This window comes from Haliotis rufescens, unplaced genomic scaffold (assembly GCF_023055435.1).
Source record: "Haliotis rufescens isolate VD_foot unplaced genomic scaffold, xgHalRufe1.0.p SCAF_1, whole genome shotgun sequence".
NCBI lineage: Eukaryota > Metazoa > Mollusca > Gastropoda > Lepetellida > Haliotidae > Haliotis > Haliotis rufescens.
Window position 1 is genome coordinate 86295927 of NW_025963779.1, and position 14183 is coordinate 86310109.

The 14183-nt window shown below is 41.3% G+C and overlaps 1 protein-coding gene across 4 annotated transcripts in view; it reads left to right on the plus strand.

Annotated features, from left to right (window-relative positions):
- LOC124147096 (ras GTPase-activating-like protein IQGAP1) overlaps positions 1–14183 on the plus strand; it is a 120599-nt gene that overhangs the window by 95835 nt on the left and 10581 nt on the right. The window contains exons 26-36 of one of the 4 annotated variants that reach the window (XM_048402825.1): positions 2821–2942; positions 3363–3652; positions 4872–4892; positions 6879–6884; positions 10093–10167; positions 10461–10610; positions 11550–11690; positions 11943–12027; positions 12880–13044; positions 13437–13504; positions 13815–13947. In XM_048402825.1, the coding sequence (XP_048258782.1) occupies positions 2821–2942; positions 3363–3652; positions 4872–4892; positions 6879–6884; positions 10093–10167; positions 10461–10610; positions 11550–11690; positions 11943–12027; positions 12880–13044; positions 13437–13504; positions 13815–13947 (1256 nt within the window). The remainder of the gene's footprint in view (positions 1–2820; positions 2943–3362; positions 3653–4871; positions 4893–6878; positions 6885–10092; positions 10168–10460; positions 10611–11549; positions 11691–11942; positions 12028–12879; positions 13045–13436; positions 13505–13814; positions 13948–14183) is intronic. The other 3 variants (XM_048402830.1, XM_048402832.1, XM_048402834.1) reach the window with 3 other exon arrangements.

Genomic DNA, 14183 nt, shown 5'->3' on the forward strand with positions numbered 1-14183 from the left:
ACCAGTATGCAGGTGTTATTCCAGTTTCTGTTATGAAACCACCTTCACAAGAAGCAATATGTTCTGGATGCCTATTAAACCACCTTCACAAGAAGCGATACGTTCTGGATGCCTATTCTGAGTTGGCATGTCGCTGCCTTCTGTTCCTTTCGCTCATGCCAATAGGTTCTGGTATCGTGGTTCTTGTTTGTGTCAGCCTCGTTTTGCATGAAGAGACTTTAAGCTGTGTGAGAACTGAGGCCCTGGGGCACTGCTCCAAGCAAGTCAAGTTAATGGTCTATCTTGTTTAATGTGCGGCTTTGGACAGAAGGTGAAGGTCAGTAGTAGCAGCCCAAGGTTGTCAAGTATCTTTGTTTTATTTTTTATTTTTTTAATTTTTTTGGTCTACTCATTTGTAATGTACATACAGTTGCAATGGTTTTTTTGTCATACATTGCTGGTGTGTGTTTTAAATATTTTAATATTTATATATTTTTTTTTTTTTAAAAGGATAGACTATTAATAGTTGAAACATTTTTCTTTTTCATCTCCAAAATTTGGAATATTGGTTGTTTCATTATCATTATAGCTATTTATTCAAGACTTAATTTTCTAACATTTACCAATAATGCTCTTCTAGGCTTTAAGCCTAAGTGAGCTGGTGTCAGGGGAGGTTTGTCCTTCATTCATAGTCTACAAACATCTCTTCTAAAATCACTGTGGGGAAACTTGGCCTGCAATCTCCCGCCACTCACGGTCTTCAATGATCTGGATCCATTCATGTAGGAGTTATTTTCTTCATTTAAAAAAACACCAAAACACTGTTTCTGAAGACGAAATCCATAAAGCTTAGAAAACATAAGCTTAATATGATTACTAAGAATATTGAAGGCATCATTATTATCATTTAACTAATAACATTGGCCATCTTGTAAACATCTCCCGTTTATTCAATTTTTTTTCTCTAAATGATTGTTCATGGACTTGTGGTGTTACTTTACCCGGCTATCTCTGTATGGAAATACAACACATGATGTAAGCTATTGTACATTTTCATCCCATCTGTCCTTTTGTAAGAAGATAACAATCATGATGGCAGAATATTAACTTTGACAGAATATTTTCGTATGTGGTTCCTTCTGTTATTTTGAATATGGAACCATGTAAGCTACAGCGCCATGGTGCTACTTTTGGTTATAATTCTGTTGTCGATGTTTCAAGTTTAACTTCCTGGTTTCATGTACTTTGTGTTCAATCTTTGTTTTCACGTTTACATCATTTGTTATGGAGATCAATGGCAACCTGTAGTATCGTCTGTGTGAAACTTATAGATAGATCCACGCTGTCATCACACTGCATGGAACAACTTGTGTTCATGTCAAACTAACTAATGTTACCTCCTTAGGGGCGACAGTGCATGGTTGAGTTCCAAACATTGTCAAGCATGCCTTTTTCTGAAACAACATCGTCAAGCATGCCTGTTTCTGAAAAAACACAGGGGTTGATTTAACTGCTGGAACGTAAAGTAGATTGCCCGTCTGGCTAGTCAAATTTCACCCCTTCTCCATGTATGTTTAATTTTTTAATTGGACACTACTTGTTAATCATATAATTTTGCTGAGAAAATATTTAGGGGTCATGAGGTCTTGTGAAATTAATGGTTAACTAAAAGAAAGATATATCTTGATCATCTTGGTACAATGACAACCAGACGCCATTTTGTAATGTTGTGTACAACAACATCTTTATTTGCTTGTAAATTACCATGAAATGAGGCAAATGGAAGCCAAGATTTAATCTCAGAGTGCAGGAAAAGGCAGATCAGGGGTGAGGAAAACTTTTTCAAGTCCCGCTCGCTGGCTACACGACCACAGGTTTCGGCCCCTTCGTGGCCTCCGACATTTAGTTGTAAGCCAGTTACTTTTAAAAGGAGCAAACCCTGAGGGCCACATACAAATTTGTTGTTAAATCTACCCCTGAAAACATTGTAAATACTAGTTTGTATGCACTATGTTGCCCCATTACCCATGAATACATGTGGCCACTTTGTGGTGTTGTCACTATTTGCAACCAATATGAATCAAAGGCCTGGTTACAGCGAGAGGGAAGCCAGCGACTGATCAGACCAATGAGCAATCAGATTACATAAAACGAACATTCATGTTTCTTCCTTGCAATATTGCGTTCATCTGCTCTACGAATGCCTCTGTGGCCATGTGGATAGAGCATCTGCTCGGAGAGTAAAGGGTCAGTGGTTCAATCCCCTGGCCGCCTCCGTGATGTTAAACCCCATTTCACCTCGCCCACCCACTCTACACACATGGCGCACCAATAGGGTTTGTACATAGCTGATGTGGCCCGTGAAGATCCGGGGTAGACTAGGTCTTCAGCAACCAATGCTTGCCGTAAAAGGCGACTATGCTTGTCGTAAAAGGTGACTAACAGGATCGGGTGGTCAGGCTGACCTGACTTGGTTGATGCATGTCATTGATCCCAATTGCGTGGATGGATGCTCATGATATTAATCATTGGATTGTCTGGTCCAGACTCTATTATTTACAGACCGCCATCATATAGCTGGAATATTGCTGAGTGCGGCGTAAAACAACAAACCAACCAACCAACATAGCTGATGTGCAGAGTAGGGCTCATTTGACAACAATGAATCTTAATCAGCCTCATTTCCTTAGCTTACAAACACGTCTCGACTCCTTGTGGCTGCATGTATTCGCAGGTGATGTGGAATGTAGTGTACACGAGCCTGTGAAGTATTGACGTTGTCGGAAACAGAGCTGTAGTCTTTTGATGATGATCTCCTGAGTTATTTCCCTTTCACTACAGAGTTACAGAAGCTTCGTCAGCAAGTGGTGTCTGAGATCAGGTCCAACCAACAGCTGGAACATGACTTAGACCAGATGGACATCAAGATCGGTCTTCTCATCAAAAACAGGATTACACTGCAGGCAGGTCTTGTATCTGGTGTTGGGACCAGTTCAAAATTGAAACAGCGGTACCAAACCCCCTATCACCCCCTATCACCCCCTATCACCCAACCCTGCCTGGGTACCTGCTGTAGGTTTCAAGAGTTGGGAACAAAAGTCTGATTGGGAATTGTTTTGTCCTGGCAAAAGTATTCAGATGCGATCAGGTCATTCAACATTGAAGTTGACTGAAGCTTTCTCTGTATACAAACATCTAAAGTCAGAAGGAATGCATGTATAGTCCGAAAGAAATGCAATCAATAGTGACTTGTGGTGTAACCTTGGAGCTATCTATCTATCTATCTATCTATCTATCTATCTATCTATCTATCTATCTATCTATCTTGAGTGTTACTGAGTGTTGAGTGTTATATTTTTACATACTTGTCTTTGTTTCCACAGGATGTTGTTAAACAAAACAGAAAGTTGAACATCTCGTCTGAGTCGTACATGAAAGGTCTGAAGGCACTGAGTAAGGAGAGCCATGAGCGCCTAGAGGCATACCAGCACTTGTTCTACCTGCTCCAGACCAACCCTACGTACCTTGCCAAGCTCATCTTCGAGATGCCTCAGAGCCGCACCACCAAGTTCATGGAGGCTGTCATCTTTTCACTATTTAACTACGGGTCGAATCAGAGAGAAGAGTATCTTCTGCTGAAGTTGTTCAAGACCGCACTGGAAGAAGAAATAGCGTGAGTATTGAAATTGTGTACTTTTAACTTCTACAGTGAACGATAGCTGTTTTTACAATATGTTATGATTTAGTATTGTTATGAAAATGGCTGAAAGATTGCTGTGAATGTGATGTAAAATCTTTGCTCGCATTTATCATTTATGCTAATTTCTTTTAAGAGTCAAAATGTTTTCATCTTTGTTTTTCATCACCATATGCAAAATGTCAGATATTTCCGCTGCAGTTATCTGAAGATATGATCAATACTGCCAGGTGCCCTGATTCTCCGCCATGTTCTAGAGTTAGAAGGGAGATAACTCTATAGCCCTGTTCACAGTGCATTAGATCACTTCCAGTCACCACCATGCACACCACCTACTTGCTTGCTATTAGGGACAGTATGGGGCAGTACTTGTCAACACAGACAAATATGTCACATTTACTTGATCACTCTTAAGGTGCCTTGGTATATAGAAAGTAGTCATTAAAAAATACCTTTTTTGCCCTCCTAAGTGCCTTGCACCAATTAGGGCCCCCTGACAAACCTCTAGATCAATCTGTAAATTATCTTTGAGATTTCCCAACAAAGACCATATTTTCTTGTACATTTTAGATACGTTTTTCCAGAAACAGCAGCTCAGAAGGGGTGTATAATTGCCCCGTAACGATTGCCATAATCCTTTTAGTTTCATCAACGTTTGAACTAAGTTTTTTCACTAAACATTAATCCTTGAAATCCATGAAAACTGTATGGTGTTAACATTCGCAGGGATGAAATTTTTCCTTGAATTTTCGCGAATTTAGTGAACACAAATTTGTTAAATTTTGATGAACCCCATATAAACTCCCCAAATTATGGGCCAAGATCCACTGAAAAGACATTTCAGCTAAAAAAGGAAAATATCCATTCTCATCCCTGTATTGGCCCCCATTTGTCAATTTTCTAAGCACTCAGGGCGCTTATTATGGTGAATACAGTACTTTAATATACCAGTAAATTATGTAAAGCAAGTTTTTATATCAATATTCATCAGTTCCTTCTTGTTTTATTATTCTGAAACTTAGGTTATTTATACTTTAGAATTACTGTGTTCTTGTTATCATTTACGAGTATCTCCTTGTTTCAAGTGAATGAAGCCATGATTTAGGTATGGTGGTGTGAGATTGTGATGTGAGTAGTGCCCTGACGTGCTCCCGATGATGTGTGTGAGTGAGTGACCGATGTCGTTCTGTTGTAGGTTCCTGTTAGGTGGCTCTAAGTAAGTCTCCGTCTAACTCCCCATATAGCCGGCCTCTCTACTTGCAGTAGTACACGCTAAGCACAGTGTCAAGGCACTATGCTTCGTGTCATTTAGGTTCCTTAATTCTTGTATTATAGAATCTTATTTGATTAATACGTTGAATTTATATTCCTGTTCTTTATATTGTATTTATATTCTTGTGAATAATAAGTAACATAAGTTATAAAAGTCTTGTAATTGTTTAACATATATACAGTGCTTCAGATTGTCAAAGTGCAGACAAGATGTCTGCCATTTCAAAGCAATATGAATCCCCAAGTCTTCTGTTTTTCACCTTGTCGATTTTCTCACTTGGTCACTTGACCTATGTTTTCAAAACATCTGAAGCTCTGATAAGAAAATTCTACAAAAAACTGAATTTTTTTTATGGAAGTACAAGAACTAGTTGGAGTAGATATTGTCCTATTAATGTTATGAGATCTAGTTGCAGGATGGACTAATCTCTGAGCTTATTGTTCTGTCAACAGCTTCTCCAGGGTGGAGACGTAATACGATGTATCGTTAGATTGTACTCAAACAACTTCAGACAGTTCATTCCAAATTTAGAAAATCCTGCCTTTATTCTATTTTACACATTTATGTAGTTGTGTAGAAATACATAAATGGTCGGTTTTGGTGTTTAATTTGCAAGCTGTGTGTTTTCAGCAATACTGTCTCTTTATGATGTTTGGGTACATAACAGTTTATTACAATTGGTATATATCAATTTATACATGTAAATATATGTGTATACTCTTCCAAAAAAGAAGTGTTACATCTAATTGAGACTAGATTGAGATAATTCAATGCAAATATATGGTAGAATTAAACACAGAGCTATCCCAGAGGTGCTGGAGTCGAGAAGGGTGGTTTTGTGCAGGTGGTCTTCCTGCCTTGGGCCTACCAGAGATGCATGGCCTTCCAGTGATTGTGTGTGTCATCCACATCCTGGTGACGGTTGCCCTGGATACATTCATGGCCCGAGTGACATCCTGCTGGGCTAGTTCCAGCCTCCAGACTGCTGATGGGGTTGGTCTCGTGTCTGTCTTGTCAGGTTGAGGATATCTGAGCGTATGTCGGGATTGAGATCATGCCCTGCCATTGATGCACACAGGGACAGAGCAAGTCATGTTGCATGTGAATGTGTACAGAATGTGCGATACCTACGTCAAACATTCTCTGTTGTCTTCTAGTAATTTCTGCTCATTTCTGTACATTTTAGCATTCATTACAATCAGCACTTGTGTGCATACCTACAGTAGCAATAATATATCGTTACCCAACTCATCTCCAGTGTAACGCAGGTACGGTCGGGTAGCCTAGTGGTTAAAGCATTCATCATGCTGAAGACCCATGTTCGAATCCTGACATGGGTATAATGTGTGAAGCCAATTTCCGGTGTCCCCCACTGTGATATTTCTGGAATATTGGTAAAATCAGAGTAAAACCATACTCACTCACTCCAGTGTAATGTTTCTTTTTTTTTGAAGAGTATATACAGTGCATACTAACTACACATACCTAGTGATATACTGGGGTTGGATGTTTGAATATTCCAGGGATGAGAAAAATATGTAAATATATGCAGTGTTCATTTGTCCATTGACTTGTTGAGATGTGGTGCCACTGCCCTCTTGACTACAGGACTGTCCTGAGATTCTGATGTCATCAATGAACATACCAATAAATGTATATAAGAACAGTTTAGTGGGTCATTTGGTGTTGTGGACCCTGTTCACAAAGTGATTGTAATGTTACAACTGTCCTATACTTGCAATATTAACCATTGTCATTCATAAGATGAAATAGTCCTTCTGTTGTTTAACTTAAACCTCCCCACTTGAATTCTCATCCCTGTGGTCGTCATTACCCTGTTTACTTTTCAGCCATTGCTTTGTACGAGTTCACCTAGTTAGCTAGCGTTAATCGTACTAATGTGTTTCTCTTCTCTCTCTGCCTCCCCAGGCGAATGTAAGTATGGACATGGTGTATGGGTGATGTCGTGTACCCGATATTACGTCAGTGTTGTTACCACCATCATAATCATGACATCCTCATTGAGACGGGTCTGCATCTCATACTGGGTTCATACTCTGGACAGACATCGGCCATATGTAGACAACGCCACCCTGTGCACTGACCTCCAGTGTTCCATATAAGCTTGAAAGTCAAGGTCATAACCCGAAAACTAAAAGTTTTAACTTAACAGTCCCTAGATTCACTTTAATGTAAAATTCAAGGATCCTGGACCTTTGCTTATTCTAACACAAGAGTAGCAGAAGACAATAAATAAAATTGAAAAAGTGAAACTTTATTAATATTTTGAGTAGTATTCTCTATACTACTTTGCCATATAGGTATTTATATATTTGTTAAGTTTGTATTATTTCTGAATTGCAAAGGTTTGGTTACTTGTCTTTAGTGTGAAAGAGGTTGAAAATTGATCAAGTAGACTCCCCGATGTATTGAACACAGATCTGTCCAGAGTATGACTCCATCCTCCCCTGTAGTCTGACGCATGTGTCGTGTGTAGGTATGTTGTACATACATCCATGTGTGGGACAAGTGGGCGTGTCTGTGTGTCACACAGTGTGTACTACTCCGTACAGTGTACCCTATCATCAATACTTCCTTGTGTTTGGTTGGCACTGTGTGGAGCTGTCTTTAAATGTTAGAAGCAGTATGTAAGCTCTTCCCTCTTCAGGCAACCCACAGTTTATGTGGTACACACAGTTGAAACTGAACTCATCTTGAAGTGGAACGTTTTTGTGCCTCGTGAAGTAGGTTTGAAATGAAATGTACACTATAGGATAAACATTTGAAACATCTAAATTGAAACACAGTTGTTTGTCTACTGATAGTGTGTGATGTACTATACTAGTGATGTGTCAAAATATATGTCAAGAATTTTAAATTTGAAGACATTTCATTAAACATTTGAGGATGTCTCCACATTGTTCCCCAAGCGTGATTTGGTATATAGGGCTGGCGTATCTAGCTGTCTGTCGTCGTCCAGTGGTATATAGGGCTGGCCTATCTAGCTGTCTATCATCCAGTGGTATATAGGGCTGGCGTATCTAGCTGTCTATCATCCAGCTTACTTCTGTATCAGGCTGGTGGCACCAGAAACATGTATTCATTCTTTGATTCTCTCAGTTCCTAGTTTCCCATGCAGTTACTTGCAAGTTGGTCAAAGTTAGAACAGAAGACGGAGTAAGAGAAACTCCCACAGAATTCAAGAAAATAGAAACATTCATCCATGTTGATATTTGTCTGTTTATTATTGTGTTGTGTAATACATTGCTGTTGTTTCTTGTCTTTCGTTCTACAGTGTGGGTTTTGTACTGTCTTTGTAACAGAGATCCACTTGTAGGCCATGCAAACCTTTTGTTATTTTTATAGACAAGCCTATAGTAGGTTTTGCTGAGAAAGGACAAATTGTCTTTGGAAATGGGAGTTTTAAACATATTTTTGTTTTTCCATTATTTTTCAAGAAAATTGTTCTTTTTAAGGGACATAAGTCTTCATATCAACCCTAACAACAGGTTTTTTCTGTAGTATTTTACCTTCTGTTTGTCCATATTATTGACTAAAGAAATAAAAAATGGGCTGGTAAATTTGGTAACATTGTTACGAAAGCTCCAACTCCCCATTGCATTGCATGTTTAGGTAGATTATACATGTGCATCATACATGTACACAATTGTTGAACCAACAGGGTAATAGTTTATGAAGATAAGATGATGAAACACGACTGGAAAGTAATAAATAGAACTGAAAACACAAGCATGTTAGAAAATTCGATTCATGTGTGGTATGACACAGTGTATCAGTCGTTGTTGTCTGCATCATGAACCACACCATCTTTCCAAGGCAAGGGAGCTGACTGAAATTGACAGTCCAGTTTCCACCCTTGCCGAATGAGGCTGGGATTATGGAGTTATTTTTTGGCTGGGCTAACAAGTTAATGCACTGTCCAATCAAAATCGCGTAATGAAATCGACATCTGGTTCGTAACTGCCGTGCAGATTGTGGCCGATTGCAGGATTTGCAAAGCATGTGTGACGCCAAATTGGCTTTAACAGATATTTTCCAGTTCTTTTCATCTTTTGAATCAAGGGGCTCACATAATTCGCAAAGTAAGACCCGATATATCACAATATAGATTTTGATTATCGATCAGATTGTCTTGACTGGGCGCCACCATTTTGTTTAAAGCAAATGCAGACAGACAGATCGCAAATGCAAGTAATATGAGAGGTGGAATCCGATTGGTCAATAGGAGGGGACATAGAAGCAACATAACTCGTAATAGCCACTGGTGGCGCTACGATCAAGCCCAGAAATTCCAACCTAGTTCAGCAATGGTGGAAGCTGGACTCTAAGCCAGTTAACACCCTTGATTTGGGAAGATGGAGTCACACTGCATCCATGAACATCCCCTCTCACTGCATGACGGTACAGCCCAAAGAGGGTCCGTATATCCCATCTTACAGAAATATGAGAAATTATCGGGTGCAGTTTATTGGTCATTGCATGGTTAAGTAATGTATTCACAGTAAAGGCAAATAACAGTGCATGGGACAAGTGATATGAAATATGCATGCCACATAGTGTTTTAGTACCAGAAAACATTATTAAGACCAACAGATAGCAATTGGTACAGATTGTTTAGTACGAGTATGTAAGTAAGTAGTTGTGTTTCATAAATTTCTTGGGAAGTCGTACCTTGTCCTCACATTCATCAGTCATTTGCTACCTGTGTGTGTCCACCTCACGGATCTCTGACACTAATTGTTAATGTGCTGTGTGAATTAACACCTTATCTTCTCAGACCTTTGAATCCATATACCTACTGAATTACACCAGAAAATAATGTTATATACATGCAATTAAGATAATTCATTCCAAAAAGATCATCAATATACTTGCAGATTTCAGGTAGTAAGAACAATTTAAATGTCTGTTGGAAACGACCATAATGTTCCATCACATTGCTTGACTTTCTGTAGACCTCTATCTTATCACTGTGGTTGCTCACTCTTCTAAGCTGTCTCCTCCGTCAGTTGTCTGTCTGACTTACATACAGGATCAGTAGATTGGAGGCATGTTATCCACGGCAATATTGTATCTTCAGACGACATCGTACAGTAATGTTGGACTGGATGTTCTGTTACAGATCTAAAGTGGACAAGATGACGGACATTGTGACTGGCAACCCACTTGTTGTCAAGATGATTGTAGGGTTCAACAGGTATGTGTATTTTGTTGTTGCAATGAATAATTCAGTTTAAACTGGTAAACTCTACCAATTTGGTTGTCATGTTATTAATGAATAATTACAAGGTATGATTGTTCCAAAGCTTGAACCTGGTAATTTAGACACTGTTAGACAATAAGCAGTGGTCTTTAATGTCATAGGTGTTGTATCAGTATGTTGTGTTTTGGCGTGTGCTTTTAGTTATGGAATTGATAAAATTGGTGGCTCCAAATACATGCTTCATCAGTTTAGGATGTTTGTGACATATTCATGGACTAATTTGCCAGGAACCAACGGGGTCAGAATGCCCTGAGGGAGATGCTGAACCCCCTCATCACAGGGGTTGTGGAGGACAAGAACCTGCGCATCAACACCAATCCCATCGAGGTGTACAAGGCCTGGGTCAACCAGACGGAGTCCGAGACAGGCAAGGCCAGGTGAGTCCAGTCTGAACCAGGCGGAGTCCAGTCCGAGACTGGCAAGGCCAGGTGAGTCCAGTCTGAACCAGGTGGAGTCCGAGACTGGCAAGGCCAGGTGAGTCTAGTCTGAACCAGACGGAGTCCGAGACAGGCAAGGCCAGGTGAGTCCAGTCTGAACCAGGTGGAGTCCAAGACAGGCAAGGCCAGGTGAGTCCAGTCTGAACCAGGTGGAGTCCAAGACAGGCAGAGCCAGGTGAGTCCAGTCTGAACCAGGTGGAGTCCGAGACAGGCAAGGCCAGGTGAGTCCAGTCTGAACCAGGCGGAGTCCAGTCCGAGACTGGCAAGGCCAGGTGAGTCCAGTCTGAACCAGGTGGAGTCCGAGACTGGCAAGGCCAGGTGAGTCTAGTCTGAACCAGACGGATTCCGAGACAGGCAAGGCCAGGTGAGTCCAGTCTGAACCAGGTGGAGTCCAAGACAGGCAAGGCCAGGTGAGTCCAGTCTGAACCAGGTGGAGTCCAAGACAGGCAGAGCCAGGTGAGTCCAGTCTGAACCAGGTGGAGTCCGAGACAGGCAAGGCCAGGTGAGTCCAGTCTGAACCAGGCGGAGTCCAGTCTGAGACTGGCAAGGCCAGGTGAGTCCAGTCTGAACCAGGTGGAGTCCGAGGCTGGCAAGGCCAGGTGAGTCCAGTCTGAACCAGGTGGAGTCCAAGACAGGCAAAGCCAGGTGAGTCCAGTCTGAACCAGGTGGAGTCCAAGACAGGCAAGGCCAGGTGAGTCCAGTCTGAACCAGGTTATTTTTGCGGGTATTAATGTAAATACGATGAACATTTTAAGCAACCGACTTTCATTGCTGGTTGTTTATTAAGTTTCCAGCCATTGAATACTCAAGAATACCAAGAATTCAAAAGCACAATTAGGCCAAGATCATTAGACAGTGACGGAGTGTGTTCTGTCTCAGGGGCCTGCCGTACGACGTGTCCACGGAACAAGCCCTGGAACACCCCGAGGTTCAGCAGCAGATCCAGGAGTCCATCAAACGTCTGCAGGACGTCTCCGACCGCTTCCTCAACAAGATCCTCACCTCACTCGACAAGATCCCGTGAGTACATGCCGACAGTTGGGATACTATGTGTACAATTATTGTCACTGTTGTCACTTCCTTTAACCGTTTGTGTTTTGCATCTGATCAGATGTTTTTGCACCTACGGAAGAACGGATCCCCCTATTTGTTAATCATTCATGCCACAGTACCATCTGAGCGAGTTGTTGTCTTTAGTAGTTAATTTATACAATACTCATAACACTCTATACACTCCTGAATGTGGTTACTGAGAGGTGCCTGTTGCTGCAGATACGGGATGCGGTACATGGCTCGGGTGATGAGGGATGCTCTTATGAAGAAGTTCCCGGACGCACAGGAGAAAGATGTCCTGAAGGTACAGTCGGTTACATTATCTACCAATAATCAACCTCAGCATGTACAGCGGTAGAAACGAACTGTTTTAGTCCACTAATCCTCATAATGATTACATATAGCAAAACCCTTAATAATTGCAAGTTTCCACTAGTCCTTATTGTACCTTACTATTGGACAGTTTGGCAAGGACTACAGGACTAGTGCCAGTTTCTATCGCTGATGTAATGGGACATGAGTGGTCTGAGACACTACTGTACAGAGTTGCTTCCCTTAACCATGTCAGGACCTGCTGGTGTTGGATTCATTACGGTTCTTGGTCTGGCAGCAATATAACGCTGCTCATGAACATATGCAGTATACATCTGTGAGCTACACCAGTTTGGGTTTCTCCTGGGTACATTAAGCTGACCCGGTGTGATTTATGACTGAAATAATGTTTGAATTGGCATTATACTTTAACTACTCACTCATTATTATTTCCCTGACAAAGATTTCAGGTTTGTTGATGAAATAATCTGTTTCCTGAATGAGAATGACACATGACTCGTATCTGCCAGTCAAGCTAAATGTACACAAGCACAGTCTGTACACCTATCTATATCTGTCCTGAAAGTGTGATTAATGTCTTTCAGTACCACTTTGTCTGGTAACTCTAGTTTATGATGTATATCAAGCAAGGAGTTAAGATTGCCTCACTGGACAGTTTTTAAGTTTGTATCATGTCTCGGTTTCACCCAAGGTACTAGCTACAGCATGTTGACCCAGACTACAGTAGGAGCACTAGATGGTGAAGCTCCTCTTTAAGCCTGTTGCCTGAAGGTTTGTAGGCAGTTTGTTGGTTTCTGCGACATTGGTCATCTCTCTGTTGTAGATTGTGGGAAATCTCCTCTACTATCGGTATCTCAACTCCGCGATCGTCGCCCCCGACGCCTTCGACATCATCACTGTCGGCGCAGATAAAGCTTTAACCAATGACCAGAGGAGGAATCTGGGATCCATTGCGAAAATCCTTCAGTTTGCTGCATCTAATAAAGGGGTAACACTCTCAGTGTTTTTATGCAAGTTATTGAAATCAGTGGGGATTCTAAATCAGAACAATAGAGGCAACTATAGGGTGGTAAAGGTGGAGACAATTTGTACACAGGGGGGCATGCACGCACACACCACGCACGCGCACACACCACGCACGCGCACACACCACACACACACACAAAAGTTTTTTTGATTTTACGAGTATGTGTGTTATGTGCACACCCTCCCCCCTTTTTTAGCTGTACCCTGACATCTTAGAGCTTGATAAGTTCCATTGCTGGAGCCAGTTTGATGTAAGACATAGTCAAGGACGTTGTTAGCTCCCCTTAGATGAAGGTCAGCCTGCCATGGATGTTGATGTCAAAACCGCTCATAATTGTTTGCTTCACTTTCCAGTTCGGAGGAGAGAGTTCGTACTTGGCCAGTATGAACGACTACATCAGGGTGGCCCACGATAAGTTCAAGTAAGTCATTCAAAGCGTTTGGGTTGTTTTATTCAGTAACAGAAAATTGAGGAAGTCGTGTGATTAAAGCGTTCGCTCATCACGCCGAGAACCCCTGCCGTGATATTGTTGGAATTGTTAAAAGCGGCATAAAACCAAACTCACTCACTCACTTCCTCCCTCAGTAACAGAAATTCAATAGTTATAACTTCACAATATTTGCATTTAGTAGATTCTTTTGAAATAATACAATGCTGGATCTCTACACTGTATACAATATTGATGACAAAATTGATCACAAATTGATGAGCTGCCACTGATGTCATTACAGGAAGTACTGCCTGGCTGCTTGTGACGTGGAGGAGCCGGAGGTCAAGTTCAACATCGACCAGTACACGGATGTCACTATGATCACCAAACCAGTTGTCTACATCTCGGTGCAGGAGATTGTGGACACACATCAGGTGAGATTGTGAGAAGTATTGCTATCACTGGAGAAAGTGTTGATTGACATGACCTTGACATACACCTGATGTTGTCCCCTCTAGACCGTGACCACCTCTGTAACTTGTCGGTATCATTGTGTCCTGACCCCTGTGGGTTAGAACGAGTCCCCAGCAAACTATGCTGTTCATAACCGATGACCAAATGGATATGGATCAGGTGGTCAGGCTCGGTGACTTGACTGTATGATTGTACC